The sequence below is a fragment of the Ascaphus truei genome, chromosome 10, assembly GCF_040206685.1.
Source record: "Ascaphus truei isolate aAscTru1 chromosome 10, aAscTru1.hap1, whole genome shotgun sequence".
Classification (NCBI taxonomy): domain Eukaryota; kingdom Metazoa; phylum Chordata; class Amphibia; order Anura; family Ascaphidae; genus Ascaphus; species Ascaphus truei.
This window is the reverse complement of record NC_134492.1, coordinates 16,768,142-16,789,965: the sequence shown is the minus strand read 5'-3', so window position 1 is coordinate 16,789,965 and position 21,824 is coordinate 16,768,142. Positions and strand designations below refer to the sequence as shown.

At 44.9% G+C, this 21,824-nt stretch overlaps 1 protein-coding gene across 1 annotated transcript in view; it reads right to left on the bottom strand.

Moving 5' to 3' along the window:
- OMA1 (OMA1 zinc metallopeptidase) overlaps positions 1-21,824 on the bottom strand; it is a 53,971-nt gene that overhangs the window by 29,596 nt on the left and 2,551 nt on the right. Inside the window, exons 2-7 of the mRNA XM_075616016.1 lie at positions 17,450-17,980; positions 15,320-15,548; positions 10,861-11,034; positions 9,705-9,812; positions 5,395-5,523; positions 866-940 (exon numbers count right to left, since the gene is read on the bottom strand). Coding sequence (XP_075472131.1) covers positions 866-940; positions 5,395-5,523; positions 9,705-9,812; positions 10,861-11,034; positions 15,320-15,548; positions 17,450-17,952 — 1,218 coding nt within the window. The 5' untranslated portion in view covers positions 17,953-17,980. The remainder of the gene's footprint in view (positions 1-865; positions 941-5,394; positions 5,524-9,704; positions 9,813-10,860; positions 11,035-15,319; positions 15,549-17,449; positions 17,981-21,824) is intronic.

Here is a 21,824-nt window from a genome sequence, read left to right as displayed (position 1 = left end):
ACTCTAATCCTCAATCCACCCCCACCCCCTCTCCCAACAGGTCAGGTTTTAAGGATATCCCAGCTTCAGCAAACGTGGCTCAGTCAGAGACTGAGACACTGATTGAGCCACCTGTGCAGAAGCAGGGATATCCTTAAAACCAGACCTGTTGGTGCCCCTCGAACACTGGAGTTGACCACCCCTGTCTTATTCAATTATGATGTGAAGCTGCTTATTCTGATGTTGAAGATTATTCCCATTTATTTGAATAGAGCTGAGCTCCTCCAGTTAGGGTTACAATGGTGAAAGGTGTGAAGCGCTCGATACACATACACACACCCAAACCCCCCTCACTGCTCCATGCTGCTTCCTTGTTTCCTTAGCCCCACCCGCAGGCTCCTGACACCTCCACCTGATTGGCTGATGCTGGGTAATGCAGCCAATCAGGATGGAGAAAGCTGCCAAGCCCTCTAACAACTGCCCTGCACTCTACCTGCTGAGGGTAGTCCCGCGGCCCCCCAAGCCAGACAGGACACTATGTCCAGAGAGGTAATACATGTCCAGTATTTTCTTTACTGGACAGAGTTTCCAAATACATGACAGTCCGGTTCAATAAGACACCTAGCAACCCTGCCTCCAGCACTGGGAAGCCACTTAACAGCACACTAAACTGGAGTCACCAAGTCGTAGATTGGACAGGTTTTGAAGAGATGGGCAAAACTATCCAAACTGCATTAGCAACATCTTCGGCATTGTAAGTATATGCAAGAGTAAGCAGAACATGGTGACCCCATGCATAGTCTCATATTAGGCAAATCTGGAGATTTTACAGAATTAAATGTCTGCGACATCTCTACTGTTGTGTTAGGGGGAGGGGTTGGGTTACCTTTGCAGCCAGCTGGAGTCCGACTCGGTCAGCTTCAGCCTCCAAAGTCCTGCTATATGGCCTATCAAACATGTACTGCAAGAAAAGGGATGTTGCATGTCAGACCCCGGTGGTTTGAAGGTCACACCAACAAGCGTTGAATGTCAAAGAAGGTATGTGCTCAGAAAACATCAAATAAAACATGTGCATCCTGACACAAATGCCGAGGGAGATTAAGGTCATCAAGCAATCAGCATTGTGCACATCAGAAGACAGGTGAAAGGTACTTATACCAAAACCCATGATGATCAGTGTAGGAAGGGTCGCAGAAAAATATTCACCACAGTAGTACTATGGCAGGGGGGCCAACTCCAGTCGTCAAGGGCCACCAACAGGCCAGGTATTACGGAGATCCCTGCTTCAGCACAAGTGGCTCAATCAGTGGCTCAGTTGAAAAAGAAGTCACTAATTGAGCCACCTGTGCTGAAGCAGGGGTATCCATAATACCTGGCCTGTTGGTGGCCCTTGAGAATGGATTTGGCCACCCCTGTACTAAGGTCTAGACCCACATAAATCTGTTAAAGCGGCACTACATGCTTGCATGGCGTTTCTAAAAACATTTTTTAATTACAGGTTTGAAGCAGGGGTCTCCAGTACTGAACTGCGTTAATTTAATCTCCGAGACCCCCCTGCTTCCTGAGATACTTAGCGCCATAGCAGTGCTGGTATCTATGCAGCCATGGAACTGTGTGCTTAACATAATGGCGGCATTTAAATGTCCCACGTCCCTCTGGCCATAGGAAACCGTAACATCCTCCGTTGCAGCTTCTTAGCGCCCAGCGTGACCGGGACATTTAAACTTCACAGAGATACCAGCAGCCCCTACGGAAGTAAGTATCTCTGGAAGCAGGGGATCTCCATAGATGAAATGAGCACAGTTCTGCTCCGGAGACCCCCTGCTTCAATCCTGCAAAAAAAGTTAAAAAATGCAATACCCCCTGTTGCTGCTTTAAATCAGGGAACATAACGTTACGTTATCTGAAAGAAGATTGGAGGCTCTTTTCCCCGACTTAACGTAGTATCCACAAAGCTAATTGTATGCAAAAACAATGTTTGCGCTACATCTCATTAGCTTAGGCGCAACGTCACGTTATTGTAGCATAACTCTGCGTTATCTTCCAGTGACGTGATGTTAAGGAAGTCTTAGTGTTACTTTCATACAGACCACAAAATAGGTCTTTTTGTTGTCGTAAAGGAAGAGAGACAAGGGAAATACCAGCAGGACATTTAAATCATGCCTACAGCCATCCTGACACTGCAAAAAAACTATTTCTGGGTCTGGATAGGAGTAACAGCAAGTTTAGCTATGACTTAAATAACCCAACGTTAAGTCCCTGCTTTAACCTTAACGGACTTTGGTGCGATGCTATGGTAACACCTACTTTGTACGTCATGAGTTACGGGAGAAAGCATGGCTCAACATTGTGTTATTGGCCTTTGTGGAAACAGAGTTACCCTTACTGTGATGTTAACCCAAGACCAATGCCACGTTAAGCGGTTTAACGGAGATTAGTGGCTCTATGCCCAGGGTTGCCAACACTCCGGGTTTGACCCGAAGACTACGGGTTTACGGCCACCTACCTCCGGGAGTGCCTGTAAAAACTCCAGGCCGCGGCATCTCTCCCGGCAGGATCCCGTCAACATGGCGTTGCATTGCCATGACAACAGCATGGCGCCGCAATGTCACATTGTCATGGCAATGCAGAGCAATGTTGACAGGACCTTGCAGGAGAAGATGCCGCTGCCGCCGGAGAAGGTAAGAGAAGTAAATATATAAATAAAATAAATACATTAAAAAAAAAAATATTATTTCATTGCAAAAAGTCTCCAGGTTAGCCTTCAATAGAACCATTAGTGCCAGGGAGTGTCTATATCCTATCTGTACAGGGTAGTTTATTATAATATATTTTTTGTACATCTTTTGTTATGTAAAACAAATGACAATGAGAACTTCCTTCTCAGAAGAAATCAGACTTGAAATTCAGTCCCTCGCCTGGTCCGACTCTGCCCCCTCCCCCCCCCCCCCCCCCAAATCCTTTGTGGGTTTCTTTATTTGCTGTTTGAAGAAACAGAGGGAAGCTGTGCAATTATTATTAGCAGGAATCCGTCATATGTTTGAGAAAAACAAACTTCAAACTGTTCCAGGTGTGTTGCCCGTATGTTGCTTGGAACAGGAGGAAACCCTCATTATAAGCGGATCTTTGAACTTGAAATAAAAAGCAAAAGGCAAAACAATTCACAAAAGGTAGCAGATAACCCACATGTCAATACTGTAGTCAGTTGCCTGGAGAGGAGAGGAAAGGAGATTTAGACTTTACTTAGTGCTGTGTTAGCATATAATATATGATCGTTATTCAGTCTTGACATTTTTCTCCGTGACCCACCGGATCCCGCAGTGGCCGCAGCATATTTTTGTGAAGTATTATTGACATTTTTCTTTAGAGAGAAGTCAATAGTAGTTTTACAAAGGGCATTAGTGCATATAAGTACTTTGCTACATAGTTGCCATGTAACGGAATACAGAACTCAGCCATTTGGTTTCTCTCCCTCACTTAAAGGAATGCCAAGGTTATAATAAAACACATTTGGATGGCAATAATTGCCAATTATTCCCTTTGGGTTTCCAAATGTCACCTTGAATGTGAAATAATGCCTCAGGCGAACAGTTTTAGTATCTCTGTGACTTTTAAAACCCCTTGAGCACAGCCCATTGGCGAAGCCTTGCGCTACTTTCGTGAATGAAGCTGGATTGTAATGTAACGAGCCTGCAGGGTACCAACAAACTCCAGCTGTAGTCCCACTAAGGCGTCAACAGTCTGACAACATTGAACTCTTGTTTCATTATTTAACCCTTTCGCTGACAGGGTCCAACAGCGCAACGCAGGCTCCCCTGCCAACAAAAAGAGCTAGGTTTTGTGAAGATATTTTGGCGCCTACATACTGTGAAGCTGCTTCCCTATGTTGGAGAAGAGATTAGCTCCCTTCAAAATGGGTCCAAAATATTCTCCAGCACCGAGAAAAGGCTTCACAGCATATTGTATAAAGGCCTTTTGTCTAAAAGTTAGACCCAAGACTCCACACAGCACAGCAACAAATACTATGTAATGTTAGACGCATCCTGCTCGTTTTAGATGACACAACTGACAGAGGAAATGATGCTGCAGTAATCGCAATGCATGGTTTAGGGCAGCGGTGCGCAAACTAGGGGGCGCAAGATTGTTTAGGGGGGGTACAGGAGGGCGGCGATTTTGCCAGGAGCAGGGAAAAGCAGTAAGTAGCTGCAATTTCTCTTTAGGCCATTAGGTGGCGCTGTGCTACACAGCTCCTGCAGCACCTCCTTGTTGCATCAGCATCAGCGTGGTGAGAGTGAGACCATGCAGCAAGCTTAAGCCTATAGGGAACCATGTTTAAAATGGTTTTGAAGCAAAAAGTGGCACTGTGTGCTCATTTGCATGTCATTTCCAAGAATCCCTTGCTGCGGTGGAAGTGCTGGGTGATAATGGTGAAAGGCGGGGTTGCAGACCTGCCTAAGACATGCAAATGAGCATACAGTTATATTTCCATTTGATTGATATATATATATATATATATATTATATATTATTTTTTTCACTAAAGAGCTTTATTTGCATTAGCATTTTGACTGTTTTATGACTAGAAAAAAACCAGCTCATCTACAATCAAATGTTGTTTAAAGGGGCTTTGCCTCTCGCCATTTTATGTTTTTTAAATAAATGCAGCAGTTCCTTGCCTTTAAGGCAATGTAATTATCTAAGCTGCCGATTGATCCGTGAAGATCCTGCTTCCCCAGGTTCACAATATGGCCGCCTATTTTAGAGAGAGGAAGTGCTGGGCCTGTGTAAGTGGTTGCTATAGCAATGCAAGGAAGCTGAATACATTAAAACTAATTTAAAAGGGTCTAAAGAGTGGGGGGGGGGGTGGAGCGTAAAAATGCAGTAAGTATTCTCCAATACTACACAACTGATGTATTTTTAAAAAAAACACATAGGCGTTTGAAGGTAATGTTGGGCATTTGGCATCTCTGCAGCCAGGGACCGCGTGCGCCTGACGAAGTGTTTACATGTCCCACATCACATGGGCCAATAGGAAGCCGTGATGTCATCCGTTGCAGCTTCCTATTGGCCCACGTGACCTAGACATTTAAACATGAAGGAGATACCAGCACCCCATACGGAGGTAAATATCTCGGGAAGCAAGGAGTCCCCGGAGCTGAAATTAATGGGGTTCAGCTTCAGAGACCCCCCTGCTTTAATCCTCCAATATAAAAAACAACAACAAGCAGGAAATGCAACTTGTAATGCTGCTTTACATCTAACGCCAGAATTCGGATTTCTTGACGCTAATGCAGAATTGGTTCGCTGGACTGGGGATTTGTTTTCAAGTAGAGATATACAGGGCATGGGTTTTATGCCTCATCCTGCACAGGTACCAGGTCCCACCAGAGGCGTCGCATTAGAGCATCACTCCTACCTTTTTTAATTTGGATTGGATCCATTGGCCAACAATTGCCAGGCTGTCGAGAGGGCAGATAGCCCAAATCATGGCAAGGGAAATGAGAAACAGGAAATCCAAGACGTGGCTCACGCTGGCCTTCTCTGCCTGAAACAAAGAAGCAAACAGCGTTATTGCCATTATTAGATTAGCTTCAGGGCAGGGACTCACTGAGGCCCGTTCTATAGTGCCTGCGCTTACTGCGCCGTGCGCGCGCCATTTATAGTTGGCTGACGTTAGTCAGCCTTTCTATAATGGCGGCGCGCGTGCGCACGGCAAGGAGAGTGGAACCGGCCGACAGGGGGGAAGCTGAAAAAAAGAAAGAATTTGTGCCGCTACCGCCGCTGAAAATGTAAGTATATGTGTGTATATATGGTGTATATATATATTTTTTTGTTTTGTTTGTTTTTTTAAACACCACCATAAACCTTCATTTTTTTATTTTTATTTTTATCAGAACAGACCATAATCTTTGGAATTTGAAAGCAGCAACTACTCACATTTTCACTGTTTATTTTTAGTATCTATTTTTTGCTCCAGGGACCATCAAGATCCCAAGATATCAGAAGGCCTTTTATAATTGCTGGAAAACCTCATATAACATCAAAGATGGCCACGAGTCGTCCAATAGGAAGCCATGATGTTATCCCCCGATAACATTGTGGCTTCCAGTTGGCCCACAGGATTGAGGCAGATTTGGTGGCCATTTTGTTTTCCCGAATGGGAAGCAGATTACCAGCAACTAAAAAGGTAAATGTAATACTCGTTAAAACACTCACATTTACCTTAGGAGTAGACTCATTATATGGCTGTTCTTCGCTATTCGCCCACACTGTCCTCCCTGTGGTACGAAGTGCCTCCATCCCAACGCAGGAGGAGAGCCAGGGCCCACCCAGGGACCAGAAATAACCATTCCCAAATAAGGATATACAATGTTTAATGCTGTAGTATTCATTTGTGAATATTGCTGTAAAACATTTACTCATTTTACTTTTCTCAAGTAAATAAACCAGTACAAATTACAAAAGATGTTATCCCTTGAGAAAAGTGATGGTCCATTGAATGACCTCTGTCTTTCCCATGATCCCACCCCAGTGGGCGGCTATAACAATTCTCAATTACTTTAGTAAAATAGTTGCTTTTTCACTTGGCCGAGCATTACAATACACCGTTGCTTGGCTTTCTGTTGTATAAGATACATGTAGCCATACCAGCCTACGCTAAGTGTTGTTTAATTATAGGGTTACTGTAGTGTACAAGGACCACTTATCCTTATTTAGCTGGGTTTCCAGATGGAACAAACACCTCAACTGCGAATCTGCAATTCCCACATGTGGTCTAAAGATTCATCTACCGCGGTTGAGCGCCCCCATGTATGTACGTATGTATATCTTTATTTATATAGCGCCATTAATATACAGAGAACTTCACAGCAGTAATACACGTGACAATCATATAAATAACAACAAATACAAATAACACATAATGTGAAGAAGTGCTTCAGACATAAAAGTAACATTTAGGAAAAGGAGTCCCTGCCCCGAAGAGCTTACAATCTAATTGAGTATTGGATGTTGTGGACTTGCCGTAAGACCAGTCTCAGCAAGCCTATCTCACCGCAACCGGACTTGTTCTGCCACTGTCAGTTTAGGTATCTATACTAACAGATATTACAGCGTACCTATGTAATATTAGTATTATTATTTATAAAAGCATCAACGTGTATTAGAACGTGACGTCTTGTAATTCTATATATGTCCTGACAACATTATTTTGTTTTTCCTATTTCTCTTGGGGTTTATTTGACATCTTCTCCTACTCACTCATTCTCGCCCTCTTTTTTCCACTGTCTCATCTGCTCGGACTAATCTACTATCTAATTAATCTACTTGTCAATAGAAGCTTTTCTGTGGGCTTTGCTTATTTCTTTCTATCTGCGTGTTTTACTTTTCTAAGTAACTGTCTCATTTCCAGACACGAATACTCAAACACAGAGACGGCATAAGTTCCCTTTAACGTCAACAACATAACTCCCTGCACATTAGGGCCACATCATTATATTTGATGATATGGAATTCAAATGCGTATTCCTATCACGTAGACCATGGGTGGGCAACTCCAGTCCTCAAAGGCCACCAACAGGACAGGTTTTCTGGATATCCCTGCTTCAGCACAGGTGGCTCAATCAGTGGCTCAGTTGAAGACTGGGCCACTGACTGAGCTACCTGTGCTGAAGCAGAGTGATTGAGCCACCTCTGCTGAAGCAGGGACTGATTGAGCAACCTGTGCTGAAGCAGGGATATCCAGAAAACCTGGCCTGCTGGTGGCCCTTGAGGACTGCAGTTGCCCACCTCTGATTTAGACCATGTAGGCAATACACTGCAATGGCCAAGAATATACTGAGGTCTTTTTGTCAAGAGAGGGCAGACACAAGTATTGATCCGCAGCGGCTTCATCACTTAACTACTCGCCTTGACCAGGCAGCATGAAAATATATTATTGCTATAAAATGATCCAATTAAGTTTTTCATAGCCCGTGCCAACGTGTGCACTCATGGTCTACAACAGAGGTCCCCAACCAATTTATTCCCATCATATACCAGCAGCGCTTAAAATAAAATACGGTTTCTGATCTGCGTGGTAACAGGGTTCTTCTCTTGCCTTGTTAGCTCTATTCTGCAGCTTCTCTCTGCTCAAACTGTTCCGTTCGTTCACTTTGCCATCGAAAATGATCCGTTTAATTTAAAATGGTTATTGCTTTTTTTTCTCCATTGCTTTTCCTCCACATCTTTCCTTACTTCATTTTTTTTAAGTGAAAATCCAAGCCGTATTTTCTTTTCTTATTTTTTTTAACATAGGGTTGACGCAGGGGGTCTCCGGAGCTGAACCCCCTATCATTTCAGCTCCGGGGACCCTCTGCTTCCCGAGATACAGAGCTCCAAAAGGGGGTGCCGGCATCTGGGCAAAGTTTAAAACCCCTGCGTCACAATAGGAAGCGGAATCTGATGACATCACAGCTTCCTATTGGCTCGCAGAGCGCAGGAGCTTTGAAAACGCTGCCATTACGTGAGCCATGCTAGCCAAGCAGAGCAGCTACCCGCACCCCCTATTAGAGCTAGGTATCTCCAGAAGCAGGGGGTCCTGCAGCTAAAATTAATGGGGTTCAGCTCCGGAAATTCCCTGCTACAATCCAATGCAAAAAAAATAATTGGATTGCGATTTAAAGATGCAGTTCAGGCAATATCCTGCATGTGTGCTTTTTAATAAATCAGTTCTGTAGTAAGAAAAAATACTTTCAGCATTCTCTGTTTAAAAAATAAAAAAAACAACTTTGAAAGACCAATTTTCTTGTATGCATGCTTGTTCCTATAGCAACGATTTACATTCCCCATATTTAAAGATGTCGCCAAACATTGCCAATCAATAGACGGAGAACGAATTGACAACTGAAACTATTGAAATTAAAAAAAAAACTAAAAAAAAAAAAAAACGGGAACCTGAACTGCAGCTTTAACAGAGGTAGCAAGCAATACAACGCAGAACATCACACGTTCCATAGGATTCAATGGCAGTGACAATGCAGAATATCACAGTCTCTCACCTTAATGTGAGGTCAATACATCTGTGTTCAGAAATGTGAATTTGTAATGTTTATATCCTTTGCAGTTTGCTTTATCCTTTTTATGACACACAGCTTCGTGGCCTTAGCTCACCAGGATCCATGTACCCGAAGCATCAATACTCCCCGCTATGGGATCTGTAATTGTTTTTAGCTTACCCATTCCAGGGGTCTTCCTACCGGGAGCCTTTCTGTTCAAGAGATCAGCAAAGTCCAGGTACATTGGGAAATCAAAATGGTTATTAGCAGCAGTATTGCTAGCAGCCGTAGCGCTACCAGCATGGGAGAAACGCGATGATGTGTGGGGCTTTCTTAATTACCAGCGGATCAAACGACGCCGTCCTGCTCCCGGATCAAGTGAGATTAAAAATCTATATTTGGGTGTGAGGGATTGTGGCTTTAAAATATTAATGGCCAGGTATCTACAGCAGGGGTCTCAAACTCAGTCCCCAAGGGCCACCAGCAGGCGAAGTTTTATGGATATCCCTGCTTCAGCACAGGTGGCTCAGTGTGCTGAAGCTGGGATATCCTTAAAACCTGGCCTGTTGGTGGCCCTGGTGGACTGGTGTTGGCCACTCCAGCTCTAAACCATCTTGATGTTCATGTTTGGGGATGAGTTTTGCAGTTCTCTGCAAGTCCCTCCAGCACGGATCATTATAGACACACTTACCATATGTTCAAGGACAGCATGAGCCAGCTCATGGCCCAGAATGAAGGAGAGCTGGTGAGTGTCTGCGACAGCATTCAGCATGCCAGTGAAAACAAACACTTGGCCATTCTGTAACATAAAGAAGAATACATACAAATACATACACACAATACAATTATCATAGCTTTTGTAGGCTTGCCAGGTGTCCAATATTGAACCGGGCGGTCCTGTTTTTGGACACTGTCCAGTAAAAAATTGGAGGTAGTACTGGACACGTATGTGTCCGGTATTATCTTTCTGTACATAGTGACAGGATCGGCTTGGGGGGCCGCAGGATTTCCCTGAGCAGGGGCTGTTGCTAGGGGGCTGGGCAGCTTTCTCTCTCCTGGTTCGCTGCTGCTGGGTAATATAGCCAATCAGGAGGAGGTGTCAGGGTGGGGCCAAGGAGAGGAGGAAACAGCATGGAGAGGTGAGAGGGGTGGTGGTGTGTGTTTCTAGAGCGCGTCGCACCTTTCACTATTGTGTCCAGTATTTTTGGAAAAGCCACCTGGTAACCCTATTTGTGAACGTGGCTAATAGGGTGTCAGGGTGCCGACGGTAGACTTAGAGACTTCTGATGTTTCTAGCGCTCTGTACCCTATAATTTCATCTAAGAAGAACCCTATGTTGGTTATTGTATGGATATTATTATATATTTCGCTGTATGAAATCAGTGAGCAGTCCTGATCTTTTATTTGGCATCATCCCAGTTTAACCTATATTTCTAATGTATATTGACGACTGGACTTGGAGGGACTTGGGAGGGGGTCCGATTTCCTCTGGCTGCTCCCTTTGTGTGATGTGTCCAGAAAGCACTTCTACAGCCAGAGTCCCCTCTCTCCACCTCCTTGTAACTTTATTGCAGGGGTGGCCAACTCCAGACCTGAAGGGCCACCAACAGGTCAGGTTTTCAGGATATCCCCTCTTCAGCACAGGTGTCTCAATCAGTGGCTCAGTCAAAGACTGAGCCACTTATGCTGAATCAGGGACTGACTGAGCCACCTGTGCTGAACCAGGGATATCCTGAAAACCTGACCTGTTGGTGGCCCTTGAGGACTGGAATTGAGCACTTTGGCTGTATACCATGCACCGAAGGGGTTAATGGGAAATAATAAACGTGCCATTTTCCATTCCTCACCGGCAGCACGAAAGCATTAATCTCCGATTTCTGCACTACGTGGACGAGCCACTTAATCTCAGACACTTCTGTCAGGTCGCTGTTGCAGGCGATAAGATGGTCTACAATTTTCTGGACAAGCTGATGCCGCGGATCTGCCTCAGGAAGTATTACATCCTTAAACTCCTCAATCAGCTGGAAGGGTAAAAGAACAACAAAACGTTAGAATCCGGAGAGAGAGACTGCTCAGGATATTATAATTACTTGCTGTGCTTATATCAGCGGTGCTCAACACCGGTCCTCAAGCCCCCCCCCCCTAACAGGTCAGGTTTTCAGGATATCCCAGCTTCAGCACAAGTGGCTCAATTAGTCAAAGGCTGAGCCTCTGATTGAGCCACCTATGCTAAAGCGTGGCCTGATTGAGCCACCTGTGCTGAAGCAGGGATAGCCTGAAAACCTGACCTGTTGCCGGGCTTGAGGACTGTAGTTGAGCCCCCCCTGGCTTAAACAATGGTTCTATTTTAATTGCATAAGTGACTGTAGTTCAGGGTGCTTTGGGAGTGTGTTGGTGTATTATTACGGTGTTTGAAGTGGAAGGTTTTGTATACCTAAAGCACCAAGTGAGAAAATTCGATCGCACCGAGCTGTCACACCAACAGAAACATACATCGCTGCTAGTTTGGGGGGGACGATACTCAGGATCCCACAAGCACCTTCTGTCATGAGAGAGCTGAATGTGACGTGCCCCCGATCTGCACAGTGTTGCCCTGTCTTAGAGGCACTTTTTCAAATCCAAGCACTTTTTCTTTCTTTATTTTTAGCTTTTAACACAGGCTTGAAGCAGGGGGTCTCTGGAGCTGAACCCCGTTAATTTCAGCTCCCGGGACCCCCTGCTTCCAGAGATCCTTACCTCCGAAGGGGGTGCCGGTACCTCTCTGCTTTTTAACGCTCAGCAACACGTGGGCCAATAGGAAGCCGCGTCAGATGACATTGCGGCTTCCTATTGGCCCGCAGGGCGCGGGGACTTTAAAAAGCAGTCCTGCTACCCAGCCGGAGCGACTATCAGCACCCACTACGGAGGTATCTCTGGAAGCAGGGGGTCCCTGGAGCTGGAAATAATGGGGTTCAGCTCCGGAGACCCCTTGCTTTAATCATGTGTAAACATTTTTTTTTTAAAAAGCGCTTGGATTGCCTCTTTAAATAATGTCTTGCGGGTCAGAGGTGAACTTCCTGGCAGCAGCTGCTTTAGGCTTCGGAGAATAAAGAGACAGATGTGGTCCGATTTATTTTATATAGAAGCATCCACATTGAAAGCAGACAATATGCACAGGGCCCTTTATTGTCTATCTGTTCTGTTCGTCTTTACCCCGGCTGAATCCAGAATCAATCCCATAGCAAACATATAAAGGGGCAGTCCCTCCCAAGATAAAAGTGACCCGCGGACACCGGCACGCACGTATCATTTATTTTACATAGCGCCAACAATGTGCGCAGTGCTTTGTAAAGCGACAATGCAAGGTACGTCAATTACAAACAATGGGGATGAGCACAACAGGTAAATGACAACATAAGGCTAAGGGAAACCCTGCCCGGAAGAGCTGACAATCTAAGTGAGGAATGGTGCAGCGAGTAACCACACCGACTGTAAACAACGACACGGAGTGTGAAGCAGGGGAACCCGGTTCAATTCCCGGTGTCATTTCCTGGTGACCTTGGGCAAGTCACTTTATCTCCCTGTGCCTCAGGCACCAAAAACATAGATTGTAAGCTCCACGGGGCAGGGACTGTGTGTGTAACATTCCTATGTGATGTGTACTGCGCGTTATACTGTAATTGTGCCGCGCTCTGAGTCCCATTGGGAGAAAAATGGTACAGTATATATAATAAAGTTATTATTATAAGTGGTATGTTGGGAAGTTTACAGACAAAAGCCTCGGCCATAGTGGAAGCGGGCGTGGGCGCTCTCCTCGGCACAGCACACGCTCGCCTGCAGCAGGAGAGAGAGAAAAAATGGCAGGCTACATGTAGGATGCAAATATCTCACTAATCGGGCGAGATAACTTCATATTGGATGCGACCCGGAAGTAAAACGCTACTATTACAGGGGTGCTCAACTCCAGTCCTCAGGGGCCACCACCAGGTCAGGTTTTCATGATATCCCTGCTTCAGCACAGGGGGCTCAATGATTGAGCCCCCTGTGCTGAAGCAGGGCTATCCTGAAAACCAGGCCTGTACGATTGAGCCACCTGTGCTGAAGCAGGGATATTCTGAAAACCTGAGCTGTTGGTGGCCCTTGAGGACTGGTGTTGGCCTCCCCTGCACTATTCGTTTAACGTCCTTTTCCCTTTGTTGGGTTGTGGTTTCATCCTTTCCTTGCAAAGCAGGGGAATGATGCTTTATCCCGTAGTTCTATTCTGTATTTCTGCGGTGACGGAATTGTGCCGTCTTTTATATTCCAGAAGAAAGCCGGGAATTTAGCGGCTCACTCTCCGTCCCGGACTCTGCTCTCGGATCAGTGCAAACCTGCTGCATGGAAAAACTAAAGTGTCTTTATTAGCACATTAATGGCATGCTGTTTTACCAGTTTGGCTTTGAAAAATGTTATTTTGTTGCACTGAAGTACTTCTTTCAAAATTCATTAGCTTTTCATCAATGAGAATTGTGCACAGCTGGTACTTAACACGACAACTGCAGTATCCATTCTATATTCCTTAAGTAGATGGCAGATTAATCCCCTGCTCATTTACCACAAAGTAACACAAATAAGGATCAGTCTGCGTTGATTTCAGCTTTCGGGGACCTCCTGCTTCCCGATAGACTTACTTCGGGAAGGGGGTACCAGTAGCAGCTCCGACTGGGCTAGTTTGGGTTCTCGTAATGGTGGCTTAAATGTTGAGCGAGTCAACAGGAAGCCGTGACGTCATCCCTTGCGGCTTCCTATTGGCCAGCGTGACCAGGACATTTAAACTTGAGAGACATACCGGGTACCCCCTATGGAGGTATTTCGGGGAGCAGGGGGTCCCCAGAGCTGAAGTCAACGTGCTTCAGCTCCAGAGACCACCTGCTTCAAACCTATTATCGAAGGAAAAAAATGTCGTTGGACTGAACCTTTAATATAGACTAAAACGTTTGTGGGTAACCCCAAATGTACACAGGCCTTCTCCACGGCATCAGGGTAAAACCAGCCAATGCTGGCAGCTCTAGCGGAAGAAGTGTTATGATAGTAGATACGCAATAAGAATGATGTACACAGATTGTAGGATATTATCATGAATATCTGAGTCTCTGACCCTTACAACACAGTGTGTGTAATTTACAATATACACAACAAAGATCAAGCAATCTTCAAGGTACAATTACAACTACTTGACCCTTCTCAGAAAAGTGGCTCAATAGGTAACCTTACCAGGAGGTATGGAACGGTCTAGGACATTTGGCTGCGACCAAACGGCCGCCGGTGCTTCGCCGCGACTCCCTCTACCGCTGGAAGCTGCAGCCGATGATCACTTCGCCACCGACCACTAAGGTAAGCATATCCCCTTAACTAAAAACCCCCTACCCTAACCCTAAAACCCTTAAATTAACCCCCTACCCTAACCCTAAAACCCTTAAATGAACCCCCTACCCTAACCGATAATAAAACTTACCTTCCAAGCAGCCGGCGGCGGAGGTTCCAGCAGTGGATCGCTGTGGCGGAGGCTCCGCCTGCAGCAAAGTGGCGGCGGCGGCGAAACGGCCACGAACCAATGTCCCATTCCGGATAGGACACCTGTAGCACTTTGGTTTTCTACACTTAGTAACTGTCCATAAACATATTAAAGGTCCATACCCCAGTATAAGCACCCGATTAAGGACATCTTTTTGAAGGTGCAATCACATAGTTCGGCCAGTTGAATAACTTAGGGGTCTCTGAATGGGGAACTATTTTTCAATCAAGTGTGTTCTTTACCCCAAACTGTCCTTATCAGAGAACCAATAAAGATAAGCTGGGCAGGGGGGACTCTGGCTGTACAAGCACTTCCTGATCACACAGTGACATCACACAGTGACATCACACAGTGACATCACACAGAAGGGAGGAAATCGAACTTTTAAAAATACTTACAGGTGTCAGATTTGGGTATACAAAAAGGTATAAAAGTAATCACGTGATACCACCTTGTCATGGTAACGTGTCCCCATGTGACGTCAGCTCTGCAGCTCCCTCCTCCGATCAGGCGTATTCCGGCGCCGACAGGAGGAGAGAGAGTATGGCTGGCAGTGACTGCCGGGCTGCTGCATGGGGAGCTGGGGATCCACAGCACCAGTCCACTGCAACCTACGGGGGGCCCTAGACACGTGCCTAGTGCGCATCATGGGTAATTCGGCACTGTCAGCCTCAGTCACACCCTCCATTTCCAAGCATGATTCACAGTTGAGATTGACTAGTAATGTTTTGTTGGCGTGGGTTTTTATGTGACGAACAATACAGGTTACTCACTTGTTCATACTCCACTTGGGTGAAAAAATCATAATGTTCCTTCGTGAAAACCAGGAGCCGGCTACGGCCAGTGATGGGACTTTCCTCCAGGTGGGTAAAATAAAATAGAATGAAGACTACGCCCAGAGCTCCAGCACCTAGAAAGAGCTTCCATTTGTTCCTTTTTAAGCTTTCTTTGAACAGCTTCCGTCTGTTAGAGGGAAGAGCCCGCCACCATATCCTAACACCCCTGTGAAAGCAAAAGCACAGAGGTAATCCGTTAGCACTGGAAGGCTGGAGCCAGAATAGAAATAGAAGAAATAGTATGTGATCATTCATACATGACAAGGCTAGCTCAATCAAGGGGTCAACATCCAAGCATATCAATCTAGGGCAGGGGTGTGCAACTCCAGTCCTCATGGGCCACCAACACGTCAGTTTTTCAGGATATACCTGCTTCAGCACAGGCGGCTCAATGAGTTTTGAGCCGCCTCTGCTGAAGCAGGGATATCTTAAATGTCAAAGGCCCATGCAGCCTTTGAAACAATTTGGGTGTGTAAAACAAAAATTAGAAAACAATGTTTTATGGCCATGTAAGTAACCTGTTAAATTACTACTGGATACTAAGATTGCAAATATCATTTCCAGGTTTAAAGTTACTGTCCTTTCAAGCCCCAATACAATGTTAATCTTGGTGATGGAGTTGTTTTTTTTAATAAGATTTGTATTGGGTTTTTTCTAGGTGGGAAGCAAGGGTTTTTCAGAACGGAACCGCGTTGATTTCAGCTCCGGAGACCCCTTGCTTCCCGAGATATATAAATATACTTTCATAGGTGCTGCCGGTAGCATCCCCGGCAGGGTGACCAATATACAGGATTAAATGTCTGACAGCACGGGAGCCAATAGGAAGCCACGTCGTCATCCTTTGCTGCTCCCTATTGGCCGGTGTGATGTGGGAGCTTTAAACCTGCATAATGGGCCGGCAGCATCTTCTCCGGTAAGTATCTCAGGAAGCAAGGGGTCCACGGAGTCAAAACAAACGCGGTTCATCTCCACAGACCCCCGGCTTCCAACCTATTTTAAAAAAAAAAAGATATGTATTTGTTGGCATGCTCCTTTAAACCATGTTAAGTTTTATTCCAGATAATGTTGTGCATGGTGCCATTGTGCTCTTATCGAGCCCCCTTCCTCATCTCCTGCCAGGGAGGGGGTGTGCATATCTCAATCATATGATTATGAGGTCCAGCCAAACAGATAAGGGTTGGGGCAGGAAGAAAACACATGCAGATATTCTGCCTCTTTATAAGAAATCTATATATATAAAAAAAAAAAATATTAATTTTTACAATGATTACATGTATTTTAGAAAATTGACAACATTGTTGTTTTAAAAAGTATTATTTTTTTACGCAATTCCATCATACTGCCATTTGAGAGATAGTCTTGGATGGTAAATCCATTAAAGACCACTGGCATGTACTATTAATGCATCAAGTTCATTTTCACCTCCTAATGCTGGGAGCAGGGAGTGGCTGGGAATGGCTGCCTTGCCATATAGATTGCCAGTAACTCTACTTCAGTGTGGCCAACTCCAGTCCTCACAGGCCACCGACAGGTCAGGTTTTAAGGATATCCCTGCTTCAGCACAGATGGCTCAATCAGTGGCTCAGTCAATGAGTATGCAGGTGGCTCAATCAGTCCCTGCTTCAGCATTTGACCTGCATACTCATTGACTGAGCCACTGATTGAGCCACCTGTGCTGAAGCAGGGATATCCTTAAAATCTGACCGGTTGCTGGCCGTTGACTACTGGAGTTGGCCACTCCTGCTCTTCTTGTTTTAGAATCCTCATAGCTGCCATTCCCGGATAGTGGAGACGGGACAGAAGGCTTATTAAACCCTCTGTGCACACCGTCTTGATAATTCTTAAATTCTACACCATACAACGTAAAGACAACATCCCTCATTAGCCTATCTGCATATTGCACATTACCTAAAAGGATGACCTATTTAATAAAATCTAACAGATGTTTTGACCCAACACAATGACTATAGTGAAAATGAGTTACTCATCTTTTTTTTTAATCTTTTCCTTTAAACAGATACACAATGATTTAGAAAGATTTTCATACACAGACATGAGATATTTCACCTGCCAAAGATGATTGCCAGGAGTTTCTGTGCTGGTTTAATAAGCAGCCACATGTACGGTGGTAAAAGGACATTCAAGCGAGATGAGGTGTGGAAAGGTCTGGAAAACAAGTGTCTTTGAAGTGACCTTGGGGGATTTGGTGCAAGGAAGGATATTCCACCAGTCCCCAGCACAGCGGAGGATACATTGCTACTTGGTAAACAGTTATAAAAGGATTCGCTGGTTTCTCCTTGAGTTCCATTTTGGAATAACCATTGTTTCCCAACTGCCTTGTGTTTGCCAAAATAACATCTTGAGGTTGGAACAGAATAAGAAGGTTTGACGCTTATACTGTGCTGCTGGCGTTCTGATTTTGCTTTCTTACTCCACGTTTCACATTCACTCTTTGAAGCTGATGAAGAAACATGAAAGGCGCTTCTGCACAGTCTCAGTCTCGTGGAGAGGATTCTGCGGAAAGCCGTACATCTCTGTCCGGAAATGTGGAGGTAGCAGAGGACTTCCATGTTTCTTTTCTACACTGACATTTTCACCCTAAATTATGAAATAAGAATTTTGAAAAGTAAATTTTGAAAACATTTCCCAAACAACTTGTTAAAATCAGAGGAAAAAAAAAAGTGTGCGTGTGATATATATATATATATATTTATATATATATATATATATATATAGATATATAGATATAGATATATAAATAAAGCAGAAAATATATATTACACACACACAACAAATGGAAATATTACTGTATGGTCATTTGCATGTCTTAGACAGGTTTGCAGCCCTGCCTTTCACCATTATCACCCAGCTAACAGTGCTTCCACTGCAGCAAGGGATTCTGGTAAGAGCATTGCAAATGAGCACACATATTTACACGCACATATATATATTTATATATATACACACACACACACACACAACAATGTGAAGGGATTGTGGCACACACTTAAACGGCATAAACCAGATAACTGGAGAGGGTGCTGCTATCAGAGTATTCGTAAGGTACTGGACAAAAATTAGGCACATCATAAATATGCAAAAAAAAAAGTGTCTTTTATTGGCCAGTTTCAGCTACCCTCATGTACGGATTGGACCTCGGTCCCGTCCCCGTGACGCCCCTCGCGCAAGCGCCGCAGTACTCCTGCTGAGACCGGACTTAGGCTCCGCCCCCGCATGTGTCCCGTGACTCAACGGTGGACGTTCTTGTCTCCACTACACACCGACGTCGCATTACCAGGGGCACTCGAGGAGTTAACATGAATTACTCCACAGCTGCGATACACTCCGCCCCCGCCTATCAGTACACAGTCTACCTGTGATGACTCCTTGCCTGCAGCCTTCCCATTGGCTCTCTGTTTATATGCTCAGCCAGCCCTTAGGCCAAATTGGCTGAGCATAAACTTCTGTTTATGTTTCTAGTGCTTGTCTCAAGCATCCTGCTGCCCTGCTTGTATCCGGACCGCTGCCTTCTCTGACCCCTGACCTCAGCTTGTATTTGGACTCCCTGCTCTACTCCTGAACCCCAGCTATGCACAACGACCATCTAAAATCTCCTATCCTAGACCAGAGCGAGTATAACGACTATTCTGACCTCTCCTACCCTTACCCGGCTTACACGACCTCCCCTCTGCACTCGAGACGCGGTTGTAGGTCGGTGTATATCACTATCCCCACCTCAGCCTCGCAGTTCTGTCCTGTTTGGGGTGAGCACTCGTTACACCTCTGGAGCTCATGATAAAGGCAATATGACACTTGTTTGCATATTTTTGGTGTGCCTATCCAGACACACACAGGTTAATTAGATCATTGCAATTCAACATTGCAAGATTTTTAAATGGTGCAGAAAAAACCTACAAAGAGGCATAATTATACAGTACATATGCAAAAATGTCCGTTCATTTGAAATTAATTGATTTTCAAATCTCAACGCTCTGTTATTTTTTATAATGTTTTTAGATGCTTTAATATGCGTTATCCATGATATTTGTTTTGTTTCAGCCTCCGCGCCAGGCTGCAGCAAATGGTGTCACCACTGCCTTGCGCCTTTCAGCAACAACTTTTAAAGCTTTACACTCTTCTGCTCCTCCTTACATCTCAGCCCTAATTTCTCACTATACACCACCCGACTCTTGCGTTCTGCTCAAGGATGTCCTTGTGACGGTAGGGGTTACTGGCATCACAAAACTGAAAGAAGCCCAGCTAGCTACCCCTAAATCTATGTAACTTGGCCACCTTTGTAAGGCTTATTTTGGCCAAATGTTTTTAACAACTGGGGAAGAACGGGGAATGTGTAAATGTATTTCCATGTCTGTAAGAATGTATTTCAAAGTCTGTATTTGTTATTCCCTGTAAATGCAATCCCACAGTTTAGTGAATCAACATTGTTCCCTGTTAATTCAATTCCCAAGTATAGTTGAGCAAGCAATATGAGATAAAGTGTTTGTGATCTATGTGTAAGCACTGTGATGTGATTTGGGAGTCAGCCCTGTAAAGTGTTAATTGGATTAAGTGAACAATCAGGGATTGGGATGGATTCTTAGCACGCCCCCTCTGGCTGTGGTGGCACTAACTTAATTTGTGCTCTGATTGTCCAGTAGCCCCCTCCCATGCAATGGATAGCCACAGAGGGCTATATAAGGTGTGCTGCTGATCAGAGAATCAGAGCTACCTTCAGAGAGACACTCTGGGAAGGAGTGTGGAGATTCCCTCAGAGCTACCTTCAGAGAGACACTCTGGGAAGGAGTGTGGCGATCTACCTTCAGACAGCATCTGAGAGCAAGAGAGGCTTACAGACTGAGACACACTCTGGGAAGGAGTGTAGAGATCTACCCTCAGAGGACTATCTGAGAGACAGAGATCTACTTTGAGAGACATTCTGTAAAGGAGTTTAATCTTTTACAGTGACCAGCTGGAGAGATATCTCAGAGGGGCTGCTGTGTGATCAGTCCTCTGAGATCCTGGACGAGAAGCGGACAGGACAAGCCTTCTTGTAGCAGGCCCCTGCACCTAGCGAGGTTAGAGTCTACTCCCCAGGCCCCCAGTTGGTATTGTATCATGTTTTGTACATCTTTTTTTGTCTGCTGGTGTGCCAGAATAAACCCCATTTTATTCAATAACTGTGTCCCGTCTGGTGCTAGCGATCCTGGTGGTTTCGGTGTGAAAGTACTGGTCTCTCGTGACAGTCCTCTCTACCCCAGGGGAGCGCAAACTTTTTTCCCTGCGCCCCCCTGCCGGCAGTTCCCTTCTCTCCGCGTGCCCCCCTCTTACCTTTGCCCCGGCGGCATCATGACGTCACATTGCCATGGCAACGTGACGTCACATGACCTCGCAGCAGTGCCATGGCGACTCGTGTAAGAAGCCGCCAGATCAAAGAAGATGTTTACAGAGGCCTTCGCAGTTTCCCCAGCACTTAAGTGCCTCCGGGAAGCGCACGGGGCCTCTGTAAACTCCACGCCCCCCCAGTTTGCGCACCGCTGCAGTGTACCCCTTTTGTATCTAAAGCCCTCCCCTGCCTTAAACCTCTCACTGACTGCCCCACCCTCTGGAATTCCCTTCCCCTCAATATCCGACTAGCACCCTCTCTATCCACCTTTAAGACCCAACTCAAAACACACCTGCTTAAGGAAGCATATGAGTAGCACTATGAGTGATAGTTTTACACCACATACATAAACCTTGGCCCTTTGCTGGCTCACTTACCAGAACACCCTCCTACTGTCTCTGTATGTCCTTCCTACCAACCAATTAGATTGTAAGCTTTTCGAAGCAGGGACTCCTTTTCCTAAATGTTACTTTTATGTCTGAAGCACTTCTCCCCTTTATGTTAGTTATATTACATGTTATTTATATGATTGTCACGTGTATTACTGCTGTGAAGCGCTATGTACATTAATGCCGCTATATAAATAAAGACATACATACATACAATAGAATGGTCTGTTTGGTGTCTGACAACCATTTTGAAATATCCACTATAAATCGGATCATGGGCCACACACCTCATTTTATTGTGTATAACCAATCAATTAATTGTAATCTCTGTAGGACAATGATGCGCTGGGATACCTAAAGTTATACACAAAAATGAGCAGATACTTGATACCTTTTTTTGCTTCTAAAATATAATATCTTTATAGAATTGTTGCAGTTGACAAAATGTGCAACAATATCTGTACATTTCATGTTGTACTAAGGTAAAGATGCAAGCAGACTTCCGTTCCCTGGAGACGCAGCAGATAAAGTTAATGTGATCACTCATACCACAGTATGCTGGTATAATTCGGATTTTTCTTTCCAAACAACATAATAGCACTGCGTGCTTCAATACAGATAAGAAGAGGTACTGTAGTATACATACATTATTTCTAAACGTCAAGGTGGA